The sequence below is a fragment of the Takifugu rubripes genome, chromosome 15, assembly GCF_901000725.2.
Source record: "Takifugu rubripes chromosome 15, fTakRub1.2, whole genome shotgun sequence".
Classification (NCBI taxonomy): Eukaryota; Metazoa; Chordata; class Actinopteri; order Tetraodontiformes; family Tetraodontidae; genus Takifugu; species Takifugu rubripes.
Window position 1 is genome coordinate 8,126,354 of NC_042299.1, and position 24,458 is coordinate 8,150,811.

The 24,458-nt window shown below is 46.3% G+C and overlaps 1 protein-coding gene across 2 annotated transcripts in view; it reads left to right on the top strand.

Moving 5' to 3' along the window:
- The first annotated feature begins 560 nt into the window (after positions 1–560).
- The window catches only part of doc2b (double C2-like domains, beta), a 53,168-nt gene continuing 29,270 nt past the window's right edge, over positions 561–24,458 (top strand). The window contains exons 1-2 of one of the 2 annotated variants that reach the window (XM_029848957.1): positions 561–655; positions 1,909–2,519. In XM_029848957.1, coding sequence (XP_029704817.1) covers positions 2,174–2,519 — 346 coding nt within the window. In that variant the 5' untranslated portion in view covers positions 561–655; positions 1,909–2,173. Of the gene's footprint in view, positions 656–1,903; positions 2,520–24,458 lie in introns of those variants that run through there. The other variant, XM_003970856.2, reaches the window with a different exon arrangement.

A 24,458-nucleotide genomic window follows, 5' to 3' on the forward strand; every position in this document is an offset into this window, starting at 1 on the left:
TGTCTTTGTCTTGCGGGCAGATTAACGGGTCTCTGGCGCCAACGCTGATGTTGGCGTCTGCGACCCACAGCGGGAGAACGTGCAGGATGTCGTCGACCTTTGATGCGTTGTGGATGCGTTTGTTGCGTTTGTTCTGATAAACTTCAGATTACATCCACGGACCTTCACCAAGCCACCGATGTGGACATCAAATGTGTTCCAAAACCACATCACCGATGCCCCCTGAAGCGTCTGTCCCACAGTGGAGGAGAACCTGTGGAGCCTGTTTGGGTTCTGTCAGTTCTCCACTTCCTGTTCCCACCTGGATCCCTGCCTGGACCACCTTTGGGTCACCATGTATGTCATCACCAGAAACTCAGGGGCAGCTGGAGCTTAGTGCCCATAGAGGGCGACGCTGTTGAGACTCCCCACACCTCCCAACGGAGCTTCTGACTCTCCTGTGTGGGAACATCCCAACCTACGCTCCCATGTTGTCCCTGATTAGCTTCTCATACTGAACTGGTTCGTTATTTATTTATTTTTCAGCCAGATAGAAAACCAACATGTCAAAGGTGCGCAGAATTTGGTCTATGTTAACGTTAGCATTAGCAAGCATTAGCTTTGCTGACTTTATTTGGCCCCCCCACGAGTGAGTCTCCCGTGACCTCTGACCCTGGTGAGTCTCCCGTAACCACATCTGCATATCGTTGTAGAATTAAAAGCCATTTTAGGTTTTGTCAAAGTTTCTTCCCTTCGCCATTTGACCACTAGAGGGCAGAATTGGGACATTTAGAGATTTGAGGCCACCAAAGAACCGCTAATTCAAAACAACGTCGAGTTTTTGGGGTAGTTTAAAATGTTTTCAGAATAACTCATTGTGTGAAAACCACACAATAAAACCACCATAAGACATGAGGATGGAATTTCAGTCCAGCTGTGCTTATTTCTTTCCATCATCCTCTTTTTTTGACTAAAGTGTTGGAGAATAAAAGAGTCCCTGTGGAAATATGTCCTCCCCCTCAGTGAAGATGAAAGATTACTAAAAATCTGACCACAATACAGTAAGATCAGGAAAATATATTTACCTTTGAACTTTTACTACTAAAGCATATTCGTTATTGGGAGTCCTTCATTTTCAAATGAACTGTTAAATAAATAAAAATAAACTGAATAATATTAATTTGAGCCTGGTTCCAAATTCAAGGTTATTAAGCTTGTTAATTAATTTCTGACTCGTCCGAGTTTTCCTGCGAGCGGCGTGGAAGCTGTTGCCGGGGTCACAGGAGGTCACCCCGCGATGTCTTAATTGGGAACATTGTTGAAGTGCAACTCTGCGGGATTGTTTCATTGGTTGTGAGTCTCTGCTCCATCCGGCGACGCGACTGCAGACCTGACCTCCAGGGTCGGTGGTCGAAAAACAAGACGCAGATGCTGTAATGGGGGCGGGCGCTGCAGGACTGACCCGTGAGGGAGAACTTCAGCCTCCCGCTTGATTGCTGCGTCTGCCGGGCGGGGTGACGTTCCTGCCCGGTGTGTTGAAGTCGTTTTAGTGAAGATGATTTAGTGAAGGGGGGACACACGGAGGAAGGTGCTCAGCCTCGGCCGAAGGCTCTTTTTTCGTCACGTTTGCGGCCGACTCGATCTTTCACCACAAAACGGCGATTCATTGCTGGTTGTCCAGGTTATGGGCGCACCAACCACCTCAGTCTGGAGCACTCTGCTGGAACGTCCTTCCCACCGACAGATGGATGGGGTTAATATCATAATTAAGCACCTCAGCCGACGGTTCCTGTTTACCAGCCGGTTGCTAGGCAGTGACATCAGCCAATCCTTCCCCTCCTTTCTCTCTAATCCCTTCCCTCTGCCTTGCACTCCCTCACACAAACACACTGCTCTCTCTCTCTCTCTCTCTCTCTCTCTGATCAACAGCGCAGACGTGGGCAGCGAGCGGGGGAAGAGGAAGAGGAGCAGGAGGGTCGACTGTCAGACAGCGTGGTCTGGGTCTAAGGAGAGCGCCGGGGAACCGCAGCAGCCTCCACACCTCCATGTGGTGACCCCATCAGAGCCCACCTTGGACAACAGCCACCACCTCTACCACAAGAGCAGGTCAGGGGGTGGGTCCGGTTGGTCCGCTTTGCCTTCTTTTCTCACTTGTTCTGGTTTTGGGGAGTGGGCTCCGGGTTGGACCGCATGCATGACACAACGCAAAGGCGAGAAACCCACTATCAGCATCCAGGAGCACATGGCCATTGACGTGTGCCCTGGCCCCATCCAGCCCATCAAGCAGATCTCAGACTACTTCCCTCGTTACCCGCGGGGACTCCCGCCTGCTGTGCCCCAACAGGCGGGCCGCACCGGGTCCCTGTGCTCTGCCCTCTCCTCGTCTTCTGCTGCTTCCGAAAGTGACCGTTCAAATGAGGATAAACCAGACCGGGCTTCTGCCGGAGCCGCCGCCGCTGCCGCCGCCGCCGCCCCGTCACCACAGTCCAGCAGGAGGGACGAGGAGCCAGATGTGGAAGGATACGACTCGGACGACTCCAGTGAGTTCCCCCTCCTCTTTGTCTCTGTTCTGTCTCTTATCGCTGCATCTCCGTGCATTTATTTATTTATTTAGCCACCGGTTGCCAGGCGTCCCCCCCCCCCTCAGCCGCGCGGCTTCATCTCTCACCTTTCCTCCCTCCTCCACCTCACCCTTCCTTTGCCTCCGAGTCCGTCTCCTCCTGTCTGCCGCCGCCTGTGTGGATGTGCACAGTGCGTGCTGCAGCGAACTCTTTCCATCTCAGTCAACAGACGGCCAACTGTTGCTGCTGCTCGACACAGTCCCCCTCCTCCTCCTCTTCCTCCTCCTCCTCCCGCTCCTCCTGTTCTCCTCCTCTATTTGAAAAGATTATATGTTTTATTGGAGCAGATGATTCTGTGTGTGTGTGTGTGTGTGTGTGTGTGTGTGTGTGTGAGTGTGTGTGTGTGTGTACAGTTTTGTCATGTCTGCAGGGTCCTCGGTCTCACCGGGCTGAGTAATGATTCATGCTTCTTGTTGAAGCTTCAAATTAGTCTCAGTTAAGCAGGCGAACATGCAGATATTCTGCTGGTCTGAGGTCCAGCGCAGCAACTGTTGTGTTTTTTTGTTGATTTTTATTTTTTTTTTGCATTAAATCAACACGTGTTCCTGCTGAATGCTATTTTTTATCCCGTCAGTTTGATGGCTGTGAGGGGAAACATCATATCGACGTTCTCCCTCTAGTTTCTAGATGAAAATGTCGGATCTTGCAGCAACTAAAGACCTTCAGGAAATGATTGGATTTCTAAAGAAGCATAAAGCCTTGGTGAAGGTGCAGCGACTCAGCGCAGCGTCGATGTTGATGCCCAAATCACAGTCTGAACGTGTAGCAGAGGATGATCCAGTATGAACGAAGCAGTTACGGCCATCAGCCGTGAAGTCCCCGGTTTCTCTGCACTCCTGGTGTGTTTGTCGTACGTGTCTCCATCTGAGCGACTTGTTCAATGCTAATTAGAGGAATTATGACCACATTTATGTCCCATATTTGTCGACTGGACTGTTGCTGCCTGATGAGAGACTGATGAAGTATCACAAGACAAATGACCCTAGTCCAGGAATCCAACATATCTTTCACGTCCTCCCAGCGAAGGGGCGTGGCCAGCACACACTTACCTGTGGTGAACCAGTGCGGATATGCAGATTTGTGCCGTTGCGCAGTTCAGGCGGTCATTAATTACGTGCGGTAACACGTTTTTTCACTCGTGTTCACGCTGAGATGATGTTGAGGTTTAATGGTCCGCTGTGACGAGAGCCGAAGCCTGCGTCGGCTTCTCATTAATCAGCCGAGCACCGGGGAGGTCTGGGTGTCCGGCTCTCACACTTCATGTTTGTACCAGCCGCTCTCAACAAGAGATATGCACAATTTGAGGGTGAACGTGAGAGAGGAGGGCAGCTCTGGTGGAGTTAATCCCCACAGAGCAGCATGTTGGGAGGGGAGCTGGAGGCTTAGGTTGACTCTAATCCAGACCGGTGGACCGGGAGGGTGGGGGTGGTGGGCAGCGGCAGATGTTGCTCTTTGACCTTGGCCGTGCAACCGGGATTTCGTTCCCATTATTGATGACATACATTTTTATTTAGGATTAAGTCGTTAAATCTTCTGTGTCATCAGTGTCGACGCATCGAAGGCGCATATAGAATATATGTTACAGACGGCGTAAAAGGAACTGACCATGGCATGAGTGTGCGCATGTTCTCCAACGGAAAGCAGCATCACCGTCGTGACCTGATCAGGGTTTGGGGTCAGTCCAACCGTTACCAAAGATCTATGATCTAGAAAAGGAGCTTGACTGGAGCAAAATTTTGGTAATACCTCATAAACTCTGTATGAAACAGCTTGACATCATTAACCAATCCAATTGCCCCATTTCAGACCCCCCCATGAGTCTTTAGTGTTTTACACTTTTAAGGGAAGCAATGGGGCATTTTTTGAGTAAGGAGCAATTCTCTGGCTCAGTTTATCAAAAACCTTGTTGGAACCATTGGTTTAATTGGGATTACTTTATTTCCAGCCTGCTGACTCGCTGCGGGGTCAAGTAGGCAGATATGAACTTAAATGTTGCACGTGTTTGTTCCAAAACGCAGGCGTGTGAGGGTGTTTGAGGCGGCTCCAGGAGAGAAACTGGCCGTGCAGCAGGATGTAATCAGCAGGATGAGAGCAGCCTTTTGTATCTGCCTTTGAGTGCAGCCATTCAGAACAAACACTTCAGCCTGTTCTGGAGGATGGAAATGGTGAGGTCTCCCACCCATATCTGGAACAGATGGATATGGATTTACTGCGAAATGGTGACAGGAAGAAAATGCCACTTAATCAGACGTGAGATGACCAGATAACTTAAGACTGTCCTAAGGAAGGGGGGGGTTGACCACCAACTCTAAGGTTGGACTCATCAGCTCCAGTCAGAGTCCAGCCTGGCTGATGCCTCGTGGAATTTCCTGGCTCCGTCATGATTTGTGTCTAATAAAGCTCCTGGACAGGCCCTAGTCAGAGCTGCCTCCTCTGCCATTTTCTTGGTTGCCAGGGCGATGGGTGATGAGTTTCACTGCAGCTAATGCAGAAATTTCTGTGGATGGAGAAAAAAAAAAAAAAAAAACGGGGGTTGCCCGCCGTGACCTCGGCACCTTTCTGAAAAGTTTATTTCATTTCTATTGCGGCGCTTCAAGCGGCACAAGAAAGAAATGATGGATGGCAGTAAAAAGAAAAAAGACGCTGAGTGCAGCTACTTTAAATCGGGCGGCTGCTTGCTGACACATTCGGCGGCTGCTTGCTGTTTCCTCACCGGGAAAAGCAGGAAAAAGTTGCACATGGGGCCGTTTGAAAGAAACACGGCGGTTTTCCCGTCAAGCCCGTCGTCGTCGAAGGTGCATCTTAACTAAAGGGGGCAGAAAAACGTGTAATTATTGGAAGGGCTGTCATTCTAGCACATGCTGTTTCGCTTCCCTCTTGAAATGAATATGGGATTCTTGTTACCTGGGGAACTGTAGCCTGAGGAGCGCTGAGGCCCAGATGACACACAGGAGTCATTTTCAGGGTATATTAGCTGCAGACGTTTGATTTAATGTGGTTTCAAGACAGATTGACTTGTATTTAAAAAGCCTGATATCAAACAAATGGCTCATCGGGCCCCTGTTGATCTAGTTTTAGGTTTCAGTCTCACTCCGTCCCTCTTTATTAAGCCAGCATAACTCTGCTTTCCCCCCACCCCCTGATAGTCTGATCTGTATCTCATTTTACAGCCAGAGGAATCTCACAGATACGGGTGATCCAGTCGATCCGACCCCCAGCTGTGGTCACGAGCTTTGGCAAATGAGCGAAAGGACGTTAAATACACACGGCTGAGACGAGATTCCTCCATAGGATGTCTGCTCTCAGCCTTAGAGAGGGTGAGGAGCTCAAAGTAGAACCACTTCTCCTGTGTGTTGGTAGGATCTGGTCTGGGCGTCTCCCTAGGGAGAGGTACCAGGCTTGTGCATCCAGGAGGAGACCCCCGTTGTTGGAGAGATTATATCTCTGGAATGGCCAGGGAATGCCTTGGGATTCCCCCGGTGGAGTTAGTGGACGTGCCCGGGAGGAGTGTCTGGGCCTCCCTGTGGGGCCGGTGGAAAGTCTAAGATGAATCCACTGAATTTGAGGGGGACATAACTGGATATTGTGGCATCATTTATCTTTTTGACCCCTATTTTAGGTTCTGATTATGTCAAACTGCTGCTCCTTCTCTTCAATTCCTTCTCGGAAAAACAGCTTGAAAGGAAAAGACTGAAAATAAAACCTATGGATCCAATTAAGAAGATTTAGTCGGCTCCTCCACACCATTAGTCAGGTCCTTCTTCCGTCCTGAAGCTTTCTGTAAAGTCACTCTTGTAAAACAACCCTAAACTTCTTCAAATGGCCTCCAAAACCCAATGCTGCAGATTCAATTCTTCCAAATAAAGGTCCCAAATTGAAATGCCCCTTTTCCTAATGAACATATGAGGACCTGCTGTGGGAGCTCAGCCTTGAAGGCTCTCATTTTCCTCTGGTTTCAGAACCCAGACAGCTTTGTTTTGAGGTTAATGCGACCGACGCGTTCCTCTAGAACCCTCCCAGAGGGTCTCACCTGGAACTCTTAAATATTTTATGGATTTACAACCTTGACAAATGTCCAGTTTTATTTTTCCAGGTTTAAACCGGTCCAAGCTCTTGCTTTTCTTATTGCGGTAACGGTAACATTTGAACCGCTGCGCGTTTATTATCCCATGTTTTCCTACTCTTCTGTCTAATTACAGGATGAGGGTTCATTGTGTGCGTAACATCGTGGTTAAACCTCATTTTAATCACACATGCTGCTGCATTTTCTTCACTGTCCCTGAAACCGTCCCTGTAGCTGCGTAGAAGCTTTAGAATGGAGAAAAGTGGCGTTTGAGTGCACAACTGATGTTTTTTGGCCTTTTACGTGAGTCACACACAGTAAAGAGAAGCTGTGTAAATCGAGTGGCTTCTTAGAAGAAATACATTTTATCTGGAAGGGCAACACCTTGTAGCAAGAAGGCGGTGGGTTTGATGATGATATCGACCATGTGATATATGATGTGTTTGAGTAAAGCCCACAAGTATCCAAGTGAGAGGATCTGATCTAAAGGTCTCCTGTATAATGCATATTTAGCTTTGGTTCTAGTCGTCCATCCATGCTCTCAACCTTCCCACCTCCCAGGAAACCATCGGACCACAAATTCTGTCTGTTGCTACACAAACTGGAGGAAACTGGTTGAACCAAACTGCCGACCAACCCCACCACTTAGGGATGACACAAGCTAAAGATTAACTGCATCATTTGGGAGTGGGGAAGGATGGCGACGTCCTTCAGAGGCGCCTGCCAGTCGCTCCATCTGCCTCCAACAGCTGTTTAGTCGTCCTACCTCAACCGTTGTTGTTCTACTGTTGTTTTTTAGCTGCAGGGAAGGTCAGATGAGTTGAGAGGGCTGTCGGCATACAGAATAAATTCAAGGTTTTCTTATTCATAGGAGAGGATGGATCTGGCTCCCCAAACACCAGCGTGCCACCGACTCGCACACCCCGACCCCGAGTGTTGCAACCGATCGGCGTAATGGGAGGAACTGCGGCTCGTTGGGCGCCTTGCTGTTGGAGAAACCAACTCGCTGTTGTTTGTGAGCTCGAAGAGCTGCTGCTGCCCCAGTTTGGGTCTTGGCGGGCCTGCGGGACTTGATCCAGTATGTGCGTGCTTTCTCTGGGGGGGCAGAGACTGGAGCGGTGTTCTCCCTCATGTATCAAACCACAGGGGGGGGACATCTTATTTCTTCCTAAGAGCTGCGGGCTAATTTGGATTTCAGCAGCCTCTTCCTGCTTTTCCGTGACTTAAATCTTGATTTTAATTGAAACAGAAAAGTTCATCACCCGCCAAGTGTCCAGCCTCCCTGCGAGGGGCCGCGTGTGCTGGTCGGGGGTAATAATCAGGGGCAAATTGGTCGTTCAGGTTTCTGCACATCCGTGACTGGTGCTGTGTACCGGTTAGAGAAGCAGGCGCGTCTGCCGACACGGCCGCTGTGATCCGCATGACAGTGGACCCTGGAGTTTTTTAGACACCGGCTCGTTGACAGCACTGGTTATGGGTGGGGGGGGTTAATGTATGCACACACAAGCCTCCCCTAGGATGCCTGTTCACCCTCTTGTCTATTCCTTGTCATTTGCTGAAGAGGTGGTGCAGCCTCGGCGTGTTCAAACCAAAAGAGGGGGTTTATATTTCAAACAAATTCTATTGTTATTGCACGGTTCATCGATAGAACTAATGTCAGATACAGTCAGATTTAGACTCACCTACCAGGATCTTTAGCTGCACCGTGAAATCAATGTGCAAAATTGAATTTATCATCCACACAATTAAATGTTGCTTGGGAAACACAGAGTGCTGGTTTCCTCATGGGGGTTATTTGCGAAAAATTCAAAGTGGAGCCTTCTGCTGAGCCGACTCCCACGAACGTTGCTGCTATTCCTTCGCAGAATCTTCCGGACAAATCCCCCAGATCCCAAATTAATGAACAGATCGGATCATGGTTGGAAATGAGATTTAAACATGTATGAATGCAATCTTGTTTGGGTCAAGACCCAACCAAATCTGAGCAGGCATAAACATAAAATTGAGTCTTTTTAAAAAACAGTCTGTTCCTCCAAAGCAGGGCTGTCGGATCCCAGTCCCCAAGGCCTCGAGGCCAACTGGGTTTTGTGACCTACCAGGTCGCCGCCTTGGTGAAAACAGTTTTCTGCCTGATAGGACAGAAAACTGGGTTGGATTACCTCCTTTGAGGACTGGGTCCCGACGCCCCTGCTCAGACAGGACAGTTCCAGACCTTTTCAGACACAGAACGTCCCTCCAACGTGGCGCCTCTGCTCAATGCGAAGTGTGTTTTGAGTGCTGCCGCACTCCCGCAGACGTATCAGGACACGTGCGCCTGCGCCTCTTGCTCCCGTGAGCAGCCTGTTGCTAGCACAGCAACGCGGTCACATTAAGGGGCTATCATGACCGCTGATGCCGTCTCTCAACGCGGCGCATCAAGTGTTTTTAAGTCGGCAGCAGTTCGTGCTCCACCGCATCCCACCTGCCTCCGCCCTCCCTTCACCCCTCTGAGCACATTATGTAATGATGTCAGCTATTGTGGGCATCCATTTGGTGCACAGGGCTTGTCATCGGCAGGGAGATATTTAGTCTGGTTCGGTTTGGTTGGCGCGGGTTTCATGACTATTGCTGCTGCTCACACGCATTCTTCATACCTGTTCCGATCGGTTTTACACCAAGAGGAGCACGTCAGCCCCCTGATGGAGGAGACTCGGTCTAGTTGCAGATATTAAATCCACCTGATGGCGGCTGCTCTGCCCACCGCCGAGTGATGAATCAAAGCTTAACTAACTCGGCGGCTGTAGAGAGTGGGCACAGCTGAATTCTCTTCATTGTGCATCCTCAGCTCCTCTGATACCACCATAGGGTCTTTCCCGCATCTGTCTGCCAAGTATTTAGCGAGCCATTAAATGCTAAAAGGGTCTTTTTTTTAAATTAAACTGAGGTTATTGGACAAATGTCACGATAAGAATATAGAAATTGATGAAGTAAGATCATGAACCACCACAAAGCATCGCAACTGGGCTGGAGGTCATATTTATTTATTGTCAGGTGAAATCCTGGTAACAGAACCCCTTTAATTTGAGCGCAGTCATTAACTTAATACGATGGGTTTTATTGTACATCATTAAGGAGACGCTGAACTCTCTTTTAAAGATTTTACATCCATCCCAGCTGGGGTGACAGCAGACTGATCTCCTTTTTTTGGTCCCAGGGAATTTTCCATGTCCATGTTCCGTGTTTCAGCGTTCTAGTCGGCGTGTAGACCAGTTCGGCTGAACGGAGCGCATCGTCCGAATGGCTTATGTTGGTGTTTTGTGTGTCTATTCTTGAGAAGCAGTCAGTGTTCTTAGATTCCATGAGGATCTTTGCCAGATGGACTCCCGGTGGCTGCCGCTGATAGATTACGTGTTTAATCTCTAAACTCAGAGCTCAATTTCAAGATCAGTCACTCATATCTTGGAGGTATCATGAAGCTTTTTTGTTATCAATAGGATGAAAAATTTAATATCAAGTGTTATCCTTTGTCATTCTGTTAGATAAATCAGTATCAGTGAATGAAAGGCAGAAGGACACATCGGAGCAGACCCAGGATATCGACAGAAGACACTTTTTACACCAGAATGGTGTTTTTAAAGTGGGGGGGGGCCTGGTGCTGAGTGAAACGTGTGTCTATGTTGAAGCCCGGCTTCCTCATCAGCAGAAATCAGTAGTAATCTGATGCTCTGACCCCATGAATGTACCAAACCCTCCTCATGCCGCAGAGCCGAACCTCCGGGGTGACGCCCAGAACCTTTAACGTGATGAACGAAGGGCGCTGCTGTGCATGCTGGGATATTGTGACATGATGAAAACATGTTGTTTAACTACCATACCAACCATCTGTAATGAATACGTCCTGAAAGGGAACCACTCAGTATCAAGAGTGGACAGAAAAGATAGCAGGTGTCTCAGTGGGGGGTTTCTACACATTGTGTGTTGCGGCCTGACGTTTATGTGTGATTGCGGTTGTTGTTTCCATCTTCAGAAAGCTCGGTACTTTCAGCACTTCCTGTCTGTAACGAGCAGCTTGATGACGGCAGACGGTGTTGACGCCGCTGATCAACGTCTGGACAGTTAGAGGTGCACAAGTGAACCAACACCCTTCCACCCCAATCAGCCGAAGGGAGATTAGACTTTGTAAAGGCCGCGTGTTTTTGTAAACCCCAAGGAAAACAAGCTGTGCTGATGTTTACGGTCGCTGCCTTCTGTGCTTCATCAGGGCTATTTTTTTCTGCTGGTAAAGCATATTACAGAAAATGACGCTCTGACAGTCTGTTCAAAGATTCCATTTTCAGCTTTGCTGCAGAGCTTTGTTGTGAAACATCATTTTACCATCCGTCACCAAGGTCAATCCACCTCCCCTCCCTCTCCGCTTCTGCTCCAAGATTGTGGGTTCTTTGAAAAGCTCCATTGTACTGATCTGGGTGCAGTTTAGTCACGTCCTGACGACGGTAAAGAGTCGGTATCACCTTGGAACGCTGCCCTTTGACCTTTCCGGCGACGCTTCAACAACCAACAGCCAACAAAAGTGCTTCTGCGCTCATTTCAATCCATAATGGAGACATTATAATGATTTCCTCTCTCAGGATATACGTTCTTCGAACCGCCCCTCATCACCTCCGCGCTGTCTCCACTCCATAAAACATGCATAAAAGATTCACATGTAGTCCTCTGGTATTTCTGTCAGCTTGGTAAATGCGATAATAGGGATCCTCCAGTGTGATTCGGGTTACAGGCTGAGTGAAGCCACCTACCGGCAGCTTGACATTTAAAATCAAAGAAAAATCAGTCAGCAGCTGCGTGCCGTGGCCCCTTTTTTCCACAAGAGTTAGATTAATTGCCTGGAAAAGTGTGTTTTCCCCTCTTTGATGAATATTCAGTGTATGCTTTTCATGTTCTTATGAAATTTTTTTGCTCAGAATTCCTTATACATCAAACATGTCATCGCAGCGGAGCTAGATATAAACATTTCGATGAAAAGGAAACAAAACTTAGCCATCAATGTAATAATCATCATCGTTTGTCCCAGCCCACCTGGCGTCGATAGCCTGCAATTGCTGGCTCAGTATGGCGCCAATTAATCAGAACTGCATTATTTTCTGTTATTGTTATGCTTCTGATTGTAAAAATAGAAATGTTACAGATTTAGATGTAGCAACTTACGGAGCGGGAACAGACTGCACCATTCAGACGCAAAGATGACACATCTTCCTGCAGGGGGTGCTATAAACAGCACACCGAAGGGACGCAGTCACTCCCACGCCTTCCACGCGCGCGTTCAAGTGCGCAACACCTACAGTTCACCCAGTCCTTAAAGGTGTAAATCACTATTAACACTGTAGCCCTAAATAATGTCCCTTTTTTGATTGAATTATAGTTTAGAAATGTAACTACGCCTCGTAGAAATCACAGGAATTGTGATCATCAACTTCATTAAGAAATAATTAACTCATCTTTAATGCTCATTTATAACTGCTGACCCAGAAGGGACTCACGGGTCACATGTAAAAAATGTTGTCACTGATCGATAAGGACTGAAGAATTTTGATTTCTGCACCAATCTGGGATCGATGGGTTTGAACGCGTCTGTAGGCGGGAGAGGAGCGACGCTTTCGTGCAGCATCGCAGCAGCATCTTCAATCAGGAAAACAAGCAGACCGAGGGAGCTCGGCGCTGCTCAGCCCGTCATGCTTGGATGAACTCTGTGATGGAGGAGAAAACCTGCAGACGCTCTTATGGTGCCTCGGAATTTCTCCGTCTTATTGTGGTTCCAGTGTTTATTTCATGGTTTTTTATCAGTGATGCTACTCAGAGTTCTGTCATTACTGGCTACAGTTTATGATCAATACGTCTACGTTGGGGAGGTTCAAGCAGAAACTGCACAAATTGGAGTAGTGTTGTGCTAGATGGCCTCAGATTGTACGCTGTATTTTTTCTGTGCTACGTTTTTACTAAAGTTTTCACCAGCGGGGGAACAAAAGTATTCACAGATGATAAATCAAAACAACATTGTTGCTTTTGAGGTTAACAGCAGTTTTGCTGTATTCACTTAACTTTTACCTTATTGCAATTTTTAAAAGTTCCCCTTTGTGAGGATACTGTTTTATTTGAACTTAAATGAAGAGCAGCAGCATTCCCAGCAGCCTCAGCTGCAGCCTAATTTAGGTATAATTAGCAAAGAAGTGGTTCATGCATAAGAAAACGAGTGGTCTGATTGTTGAGTGTTTGTCTCTTTTCCACCACAAATACATGTTTTGTGACAGGCTTTGGCTATTGGAGGTCTTGCTGGCATCAGGGCATCAGGATGAGGTTCTCCTGCCTGTGTGTTGTATTCTAAATCAACCCACATCCATTTTATTCTTCATTTTATGCTCCATTTTCTCAAACAGATCTACAGCATGTCCGTCCAAACCATCCAACCGTATTAGGTTCTTCTAAATGACCTCAATCATACAAAATGAGGTCTAGAAGATTCAGGGTTTGTTGTTTTGAACCTTGCTCTGTGGGAAGATGGTCAGTGTTTTTGAGACAATTCACAGAGACTCCCTGACATCATTTATCTTTATTAGGATTTATAGCCGTGTGTTTAACTTCCAGGATGCACACAAGTGCGATTGGTCCGAGAATTGTCCAGATTATTCTTCCTTTTTATAAAGATGAATTGGACAATTAATCAGAATTGAAATGCTGAACATCCTAACGAGCCTCCGTACACGTTTTGTTCTCTGCCCTCATTTTTCCCAAAGCCAAAGCTTATTTTAACATTTATCCCAATTGGTCAATTCCAACTAATCCTGGGGCGATCAGTAATTGGTTCACGCTCCAAAATTCATTACTTGGCCACTATTTCTCTCTTTTACACTGACCGTTTGTGGTCTTTACCTGCATCGCGTGAATAAGAAGACAACCTCTGGCTTCATTTGTTTCAGACCAGGTGGGAAAACATGACCAATCGAGTGAATCGCGTGTCTTCCCTATTAGATGATCATTTCACGGAATAGATTTTTTTTGGGCCGTCTGACAGGAAATGAGAGAAACTTCATTTCACGTTTCTTTTAAGCAGCAGCCGTATATCTGAGGAGCATTCTGCTGCCCACTCCATGCAGGCAAGCAAATAGAATTGGGTCCATTTTATCAGTGTTACAAATCTGGTGCCGGCCTGCAGAAACACTCAGTAGGTGTTTTCCTGCCGGCTTGTGCAGCTCAGTGTCTGACCGTGGTCTCCTGCTGGCTAACATAATGTAATCCGCCGGTCTTTGCTTCAAACTCACAAGTGTTTTGTCTCCAAATGTCTTTGACAGCTGGTTGCCTATGATGTTAATGCACAGGTTTATCAAGGCTTGATGTAAAGAGCGAGGAAATGTGGGACGCTTCTGTGAGCTACTTTAGGAACCAGAGGGTCCTCAGACATCTGAGAGGTTCTCAGAGTAGAGCAGCTGCCTTTTCACGTCAAGAGGAGCCATTTTAGGGCCTCTGTTTAGGGCTCTGTCCTCCACATCTCTGCAGGGACATCTTCCAGGCATCTGGAGAGCCCGAGGCAGATCCAGGATACAGTGGAGTGATTATAGCTCCTGTTTAACCCCAGAACGCCCCCCCTGGGGCTGAAAATATAACCTTTATCTGCCTCCTGGTGATGCAATCTGTTGATATAGACAAGATTTAAACAGTAAATTATCAGAAATACATTTTTTGGACATATTTTCTGTTTGACGTAGGTTTTATAGCGTCGTGGAAGTCTGATAAGCAGCAACAGTGTGAAAAAAGGACCAGAAAAAATGTTCCAGCTGCTGGAGACGCGATCTGGAGCAGATCTGGAACTTCACCTTCTGTTGTCAGGAGGTTTCGTCCGTGTTCCTTCTCCACTTGCCTCAATGGTGACGGTGCAGGGGGGTGGCTGCAGGTGTAGCTTTACCTCTCTCACTTGCGTCATTGTTCTTTCATTCTGTCAAACGTGTCTTGAAAAGATCTGGCGCTGGAACTGGTTCCCTCCTCTCGTCCCTTTCACTCGGGCTTTTTGATTGCTCGTGTAAATAAGGCATTATGTAAATTCGGTATTGTGTGTCTTTGCAGCTCTGGTGGAGAAGCAACTGTTGAAATGTGATGGCGGTTTGTTCGGTTTTGTATCCCTGGGGCTAATTTAGGAAACATTGGCTCATGCTCGCCGTTGGTATGGCAACGAGTTTTCAATTTTAAAGTAAATTCTGCTCTTATAGATTACAGTTACAGATTACAGTGTGTGTCTTTGTGTGTGTGTTGTTGCACCTCACCAGTGCTGGGCGCGTCGCTTAAACCCACAGCGTGAAGGCTGTGGTCCAAACCAGAGTCTGAATCGAGGGAATTTTCTCTGACTTGTCGCCTGAATCACAAAACATCTGGATGGTTTCTCATCCCTTAGCGCCAACTGCGAGGCTGTTGGGAGCTCCAGACGAGCCAGATGTTGCCGTGCCCCCGCGCACCACCTCTGTGGGCCAACGTGTGAACGAGGAGCCAAGTCAAAGGCAGCAAATTTACTAAAACCTAGAATGAAATTTAAAGTCAGTGTCACAGTGTCGGTGTCATTTAAATAATTACAACACTGATGCGTCCAAGACCAACATTTTATAATTAGAACCATTAGAAATAGATAAATAAACTTAAGTCCACCCTTCAGGTGAGGTGGAATTGTGTTGCTGGGGAGATGAATGTGATGCTATAATGTAAATAAAGGAGAGATGCTGTTGCTACCACAGCCTGATGCTGGAGGGTGATGATGAATGGATCTCTGTCCAGCTTTGCAGTATTGTGTGTTATTAGAGTTTTGGTCATCTTTACAACACAGATGATGCCGTATTCCTCCAGAGCTGCAGTGTTAGTTGAAGTTTGGGTTAAATTCTTCTTTTCCTTTGGCTCCATTCTCCATTATTGGACTTTCTTTTTATCTCACGTTAATTAATGGTCAAATGGGAAATGATTCTTATGCCGTTGAAAGCTTTAATTATGGAGCTTCTGAAAGCAGAGTCTGTTTCATACAGAAATGGATACTTTGATTTCTCAAAGCCTTAATCTCTTGTGTCCAGGTGGAGCCTCCAGGCTAAACTTCTTATCGCAGTTCGACTTGCTGCTATTGTCGCACTGAAAATTCCTTCCTCCTCGGCTGTGAAGAGGTTTAAACACAAAGTTCTGTCCGAGAGCAACGCAGCAATTGGTCGTTTTGAGTTTGACATAGATTAGATAAAGATCTGTCCTTCACTTTGGTCCAAACGAAAGGATTTTCCAGTTTAAGCCCTGTTTACGGTGATGGAATGTGGGTGTACATCAGCGCATTTCCACAGTTTTCAAACCTAAATGCTCCATTTCTTTAAGAGCTCTTCTTAAATACTGTGATTAAAACTTGAAAAGGATTTTATTCTTGCTCTCTGCTGAACAGATAAAAGCAGTGTTGGTGGAAATTAGGGGGCAACAGCAGCAGCAGCAGCATTTCTGTGGGATTTGCTGAAAAGTACGAACATGAAAACTTTGAACAGAATTCCCCTTTGAGACTGCAGAAGCTTTGAAGAATTCTAATCACCGTCGGTGAAAAGGATGGGTCAGGGGCTAATCGATGATCAGAGGGGGGCTCCTGATGCTTTAATCTGTTCAGGTTTTCAACGCTAAATCTGAGCATTTAGAACATTTTCAACTACAAAAATGAGGCCGTGCTGCTTTAGGTATGAGGAGTTTGTATCTGATGAATCTGTTTTAGGGAAGCAATAAGTTTGTTGCCAAGGCTGCTTCTGCAGTCATCGTCACCATATTGTAGAGCCTGGTATCCCTCCACCTCCACCACCAAGGGTAGAGGTTGCCAGTTAGATTCCCAGATCCAGCAAGAACGTCTACGTTTGCCCGATGTACGTTTCATTTTGCCATAACGGCTGTGATAATTTTTGAACTTTTCCCACAGCACCAAAAATTCGGATATATATTTTTTTTATAAATCTTAAAAATGCATCAAAACATGTAACAAATACATGTTACAATTAGATTACCGCACAATAAATGTAGGAATTCAGTGCAAGGCTTCTCCAGGAACAAAATGAACTTTATTACAGGCTAATCTTACATTAGCCGTCATTACTAGCAACGAACGTTAACACTTGTGGTAACACCGCCATCTAATGGACAAACATTTGAACACATTTTTGACCTTCGTATCCTGAAATTTCTTTCGTAACAAGGAAATATTTTCCCGTTGAGACGTTTCGTAACCTGAAAATTTTGCATGTAGAGACATTTGTAAGTAGAGGTCCCACTGTATATATATATGTATATATATATATATATATATATATATATATATATATATATTGTGGTTGGACTAGTGTTGTCAGCGCTATTATGATTCCTCAACATCTGTTGACATATCAGGGCTGTTTTGTGATTAATTTCTTTCTGTTTCTGCTCCTTTAAGCTTGAAATAATGTATAAAATGTAATAAATAAATTGTAATTAGCTTCTTCATCCACCCGAAAAAACAGAACTGTGACAGATTGACAAAAGAGAAATGAGAGGCAACAGCGGGTGTTTATAACTGCACAGCTACCAACACACAGATAAAATAATTACTCATGTAAGAAGTTGCTGTGATCTTAGAAATGCTGGTCGGGTGGAACCAGAGCTGATCCTTCAGGCCCTCAAACATAATCCTTTCATCTGAACTCACCCTTTCATCATCTGCCCAAACCAGAATTTAGTCCGACTTTCCCCTCAAAGTGGAACATGAATATTGAGCCAAAGTGAGGGTCAGTCCAGTAACCAGTCTGGGTGGTGAGAGTCAACCTGCTCCTGTTTCAGGGCTTCCTGCCTTTGAGGACAGCGATGATTATCCTGCTCTTTCTTCTCATGTTTGGTATAACTGTATGTAGCTCAACTTCTCCTTCCTGATCCTACCTTAAGGTCCATCTGAGGGCTACGCTAGAGGTCTCCACTCAGAGCTGATGGATCCAGTGGAATCCTCTGTTTTCAGATGGACTCAGTTGGATCTTGGAAGGATGAAATGTAACTCCTCTTCATCTCTGAGCTTTAGACTATATTTTCAGCAGTGTTGTGTCTAAACTGGGAGCAAATGTGCTGCATTTGCTCCTGAGGAAATGCTGCCTCCAAACCGCCACATTCTTCCCCTACATTTGGCCACATTAACGTCCCCAGCCAGCCTCCGCGTCCAGGGGATTCTCGCACCTGCTCAGGTCATTTGTTTCACATCAAGGGGAAAAAATGAGACGCTGCTGCGGGTTAGTGCCGACAGGCTGATTTTCAGGCCAGAGAGCAAACATGTTACACAAAGTGACAACATGGTCAGGACTTAAAGGAGGGATACGTTTAAATATGAGGGCGCAGCAAGAGAAAATGGGCAGTAGAAGTGCGGCAGAGTTGCTTTTCACTCTTTAGCCACAAGAAAAACCCTGCATTGATGTGCTAAGACGAGCGTTAGCCTTTTAGCGTTGTCACATCTAACAAAGATGCCACCAAGCAAATGGAATTAGTGATAATTTTGAATATTATTTTCATAAAACTCTTCAACGGAAGGCTGTTTGACGAGTTGGTGTTTCATTAAACATGTTGACAGAAGACGGCGACATAAATGTGCTGATATTCACTGCTGCCGTTTGTCTGCATCCTCACGCCATATCCAGGCCGTGAATATGAAGGGCTGCTAAAACAACAATATGATCCAGACAGCTGGGAACACACCGCCATGATGGAGGCATTTCCATACTCGCGTCTTTTATTAAATCTCTTTCTGTAAAATCTCCACTGATCCGCCGTCAGAAGTTTCACATTCTATCTTCTCATCCGTTTTATATACAGCAGCCAAAAAAATAACCCAACTTTAATGTATATTTAAGAATAAATGCCCGTTTTAATCTGCCTACTCAAAGAAAATAAGCCCGAAGAGAAATTAATGTTCCGCCTTTGCAACCTAAAGAAAAACTCAGCTTGTTTTTCAGGTCAAAGCTGCAGGAATTCTGTCACAGTTTCACGGTACAGTGTTTCCCCCCCCCCCCCACAGCGCTGATACAGGACAAAAAATTCAAACTTTAGTTTATACGTCCATCACATAACCAGCATGAGGCAATGCTGCACACGAACTGGATTCCATACAGGAACTGTTCACAGCTCTATACAGCAAACACAAAGCAGCACACAGCACTTAACATAGAATGTCGGGTGCCGTCCATGCTTCTGTATCTTCATCAGAGCCCATCTTTTGAATTACAAGGATTGGACCTAATTTTTAAGGCACCTCAGAGCAAAACTGAGACCCATGAGGTCAAAAGAACTGTCCAAAGAGCTCAGAGACGGAGCAGGACACAGATCTGGGCCAGGTTGGAAACCAACAATATACTGAACGGTTTCATGGAGGTTCCCTCATCATTGTCCATCATTATCTTCCATCACGTTCGCTTTTTCTCCAGTTTAATATTAAAACACGCCCATGCGTCACCTTGACACCACGTAGGAAATGAAAAATTGTGTCTAATATCTCAAGCCCTGTTATTGTCTTATCGGCCCCTCCGAAGATTGTGCCCCTCCGCTCGTGTTAAAACACATTCGTCTTCATGTATCAGATGAAACACCAAGGTCACGCCGGGATAACGCGTCCACGTCCAGAGTCGGCCGGCGCAGGGTGACATCAGACGCTTTTGTGTTCATCCCGGGAGCGCGAGCGTGATTGCTCACGTCATGTCTGACAGCAGCTTATCGATCTGCAGGCAGCGCTGGAAGAGCGGAGAGGACGCCGTAACGGCTTGCACGTCTCTCAGCTGGAGTCCGAAGCGCTGGCGAGGCCTGACGGGGCCGGTTGTCATTCCTTGGCGAGCGCGCGGGACGTCTCTATTCATTCATAAATCTGCTGCTTTATGAGGAGATCTTCTGCGGATTCCGCTGCCGCCGTCTGGATCAGCGGGGCAGAAGAACAGGCAGAGGCGTGAAGACTGATTTAGCGGAAGGCCGTCCGCCAGGATCCAGAGGCTTTTCCTTCTGGAATCAGGCGGCGAGGGCGGCGTAACGGCGCCGTGGCTGGTATCAGGCAGAGGTTCAAGATTAGTAGCTCACGCAAACTATGGGTTTAACGTTAAGTGTTGGCATCTTCTGTTACAATAATTGATCAGCAGGCTGTAGGAAAGACTTCTGCTTTATTCCATGTACTCAGCTGGACAGCCCAATCCTTGGGGGGGTGTCACGCTCCCACCCCCCACACTGGTGTGGATATATCAGAGAGCCCGTGGACGCCCTTCCATGTGGCTTCTAAAGAAGCCCCGTGTTCGTAGATACTGTGTCTTGGACGTGATAAAGAAACTGTTGGAGCTGAGATCAGCTTCCAAACGACTCCACACTGGCCAAAAAAACCCATTTGGAACTGGGGACATGTGAGGCCATTGGCACCGCAATCAGCGACCTTTTTGAGTTGCAACATTGGCGAGATTTCCAGGTGAGAGAGCTTCTTGTAATCCACCATTTAACTCGGGCGTTTAAAAAAAACCCGACTCTAATGACAGACCTGAGCCAGGCGCTTTCGTAGATCTATAGAAGCGACGATGCAAACGTTGTCTGACAGGAAGAACTTGAAGTAAAACACGACGACTGACTGTGGAGCGAGGATGTTCCCTGATTTCTGACCGGAGGCGTTGGGAGGAATCCTGTCCTGACAGAAATGGTTTTTGCCATTTTGGTTAATGAGTCAGCCATTTCTGACTATTTAACCTCGGCAGGATATCAGAAGCATTTCATCCTGGGGTCAGAGTCCTGTTGGAGGACAGATGGAGCTCCTCAGCTGCTTTTGGTTATCGGTGAATCCATCAGTGACCAGCGGCAGCCCGCAGGGTTGAACACGTGACGAGCACTTCACATCACCATCATTATTGTTGTCATTGTTATCCTGTGAGCGGTGTCGTGTATTTATAATAGGAGATGATTTAGATTTGAGAGTTTGTCATTAAACGTGTGATCTCAGATTGTTAGAGGATCTACCAGCAGATTCACTTCCTGCTCCCAACCAGACTTTTCTGGATCAAAGCTCCGCAAACAGAGTTTGCCCGCAGTAGTTTTATAAAAAATTAATGGCGGGAATCTTCTTTTTGAAAGCCGCCTCTGTGGAAATACAGACTAAAAAAAATAATAAAATAACCCAACCGCGCAGTGACCACATCCAGCAGCGCTGCCGTTCCTAATGTGATTGTTTTCAGCCAAATGGAGCCGACCCGCGCCACAACCGCCATCCGTTCCCCACCCCAGTGATATTAGATCACGTTGAGCTCAGCGTGGTGAGATATTTGATGGGGATACAAAATTGTCTGCCTCTTCCATTCCCCAGCTTGCCCAGTTCCTAGCAACCAATAAGATTAGACAGTCTGTTTGTCAGTGGTTCGGAAAGAGCCAGAAACCCTTATCGCATTATACAGATTTAATGCATGCACATCAGATAAACATATATATATATATATATCTGCACACACACCCACAAAGCTAAACACACGCTTTTGTTCAGTCAAACACAATTAAAGTAGACGAGGACGTGGACTTGGAGATGATTTGTGTGGCCGGTCTTTATTCTGAAGCTCCAAAATGGAACCGTTTTAGGAAAAACCAAAGTCAACAAAAGAGTTTTGTCTGGCGCTAATGTAAATGTGCTCGAACAAAACGGGCTTCAAAGGCCTGCCAGTCATGGAGATAGAATCTAGGAACGTTAAAATGATTATTGTGTTGCACCTGCATCCACCAACAATAGACCGCAGTGGCAGATATTCTCCGCGGAGTCGCTTTTGTGATGCTTCTGAATTGCGCCGCAGCTCACCTGGAGTTCAAAATATTGTCTGATTCTTTCAGCTCCAACAGCTGGGTGTGACTCAGCCCAGTGAAATCATGGCGTGCTACAGAAAACAAAGAACATGGCATAAGGAAAGGAATCTAGTATTTCGAAACGTTTTCCGTCAGTACAGCCTTTAAGTCGCTAATCGAGGTAGCCGTAAATTCCTTTTCGAGACCGTAGATGTGTCGACTCGATGCTTTTGATGAACAACGTTATGAACTCTTTTTGTGCATTAGGGGCCTTCTGGAAAAAGCTCTGTGGCTCAGCAGACTCAGCGTGTCGTAGCTGCAGGGCCAATCCCAAATAACAGGCATGAACATGGACAGCAACAGCCAGATAAGAGCCAGAGCAACAGAAAAGATAGATGGGATTACTGTCAAACAGGCTCACACACACACACACACACACACATGCGGTCCAGATATGATGTTTGTGTTATGTTGTTTGATATTTTCAGCTTCCTGCTGTTTGCTCGAAGGGTTAGTTGTTTTCATTTTAGTCCGGGTCCTCAGTTTCCCTAACAAACATCATCTCCAGGTGGATGTTTGGACTGTCAAGGAGGTGGTTTATGTTCACTTTCTCTAACTTGTAAAGTACACCAGAGGCCATCTGTGATCCCAAAAAGAAGTGGTCATGGGCTCTTATTTTCTTCGTTGTGATATTTAATACGAATTTTTAGACAGCCTCACAGACTGCTAGCTAGGTGGTTAGTGCGCTAATCCTGTTTTTTTTTCTTTCTGTGATAGCGTTACAGGTTTACTTGTTTAGCTTTCAGCCTTGTTACTTTTGTCATGTCCTAATTGTGTCAGCACATATTTGATTATAACGTGGCCACATTGAAGCGTCTGTACTCGGTGTCCGTTAATTGGTGGGAACCAACTACAAATGAGCAAAGCTAACTCTGAGTTGGTTGTTGTATCTGCCCATCTTGGCCCACGTTTCATGGTCGATGTGCTGATCAGAGAAATACATTAAGCCCTATTAATCAACCTGGATTCAATCACGCAGACTCGGCTCCATGTCGTCGTTGTGCGGCTACAAGGCGTTGAAACACTCACTAATAACACTCGACACGTGCACACGCGACATACGTCTTCCTGATGGAGCTCCAGGATCACTTTATCATCTGCGGACCTGCTGTCACACTTTACGGTGCAAACAGACTGGATACAGGAGAGCCTGTGGCGCTTTACTCCGTCTGTGGAGGCGAGCTGCTCAGATCTGTCCTGACATTTATCTCTGTAGCTTCCCAAACTCGAATATGTTGGTTCTGAAGGTTCATTTCATTACAGTGCAGAGTGGAGGATTAGTGAGTGAGACGAACCAGCTCTGACTCTCTTCCTCGCTGCGTTTTCTGATTTTAACCCCTGTAATCAAACTTTTGTTCCTCAGAACTCCATCATCCATATTTAAATTCAGACTTCTGCCCTCTGAGTTCACATTTTTGACTACAAATTTTATTTTAAATGATTTTCTCTGGTCTTTATTCCTCAGGGTTATCATTATTATCATTATTATTTCTGGATTTGGTTTATGTTCATAGACTTGAAAAACTGATTAACACCAAGAAAATTGTGCACATTTTTGATCCAATGAATGATTAGAAGGTGCAATAACAAAAAAAACAAACCTTTTGAGCAAATGTAAAATCAGTATGAATTCTGGGAACAGAACCTTTGATATGAAAGTAAATATATTCAACTGCTGTACATCATAGTGCAGCTCAGTCTCTGAGCAGAATTTACATGTGTTTAATGCAGCAGAACATGTGCAGGAGCCTCTCCTACCTTTCATTCGCTTGTCAGCTCTGTTGACAAAATTTCCTACCACAGAGGCGTTGAAGAGAAAAGGAAAAGCACTCGTCTTCCTGTTTAATCCACTGGGCCGCAACAGTAAGGGTACGGCAGGCCGGAAAAGATAACTTCCCCCGGGGAGGCTGCCAGACACGGCTCCCTTCATCTGCCTCCTTATGAATAAAAATGGAGCCAAAGTTTGTGTGTGTTTGCGACTCTGAACGTAACTTTGGCTTTTGTATCTAGGGCGATGGTGGACGCTCGGCGCTTTGAGTGGATGAACGCGGTGTGACAACGGCATCATCCGGGCTGCTGCGCAGAGGCCGTTTAATCCCTCTAAATGAATAGACGTGAATTGAAACACTATCGGACCAAACGGGCGAAAAAGGTGAATTTGTGAGCCAGAAGGCGCCGTTGGTAGCAGTGGCGGCGATAAGTCGCAATAATCCTGTTCAAATCAAGACCAGCAGATCAACATGCGCAGATGTTGCAGATTTTCTGTTTCTTTATGGAATAAAAGAGCTGCTTTTATGGTTTCAGGCCTCTGCCTGCGCTGCCGGCTCAGATTACGGTATTTTCTAAACGTTATATTGCTTTCAAAGTTAGAAAACAGTGTATCAGTGGTTCCTGTCTACATATGTTCACGTTGCACAGCATTTAGCTCCAACGATGCTGGGATACTGGTCTCAGCTCTGCGTTCTCACTATCGCGTTTCTGGTTTTTCCACGCCGGAGTTTCTCACTGGACGTGTGGGGTTGTTTGTCTCCATATGTTGCTCCGTGTCAGGTGGGATCTTCCCCACAACCCTGAGCGGGATAATGGATGTTCCACAACGCTGCAACATGCATCACCATTAGCCATCTTTTAGCGCCGCAAAACCGCTTGATAGATCAGTGGATGTATGTCCGTGAAAACGGTTAATATCACTTTGTGGAGACAGGGCACAATTAGGCCCCGCCCACCCCGGAGGGACTATCGATTGATCTGGATCTGTAGCTAGCAAACAGGAAAAAAAGACTGTTATTTTAGAGAAGCACAAATATGACTTAATACAGCGAGCGAGGCAATATTAGCTACGTTGCAACTGTACCTTAAGTACGTAGTTCATTTTGAACTCAACATACAATTTGCCAGCGACTGGTCAGGTTTGTACTCTC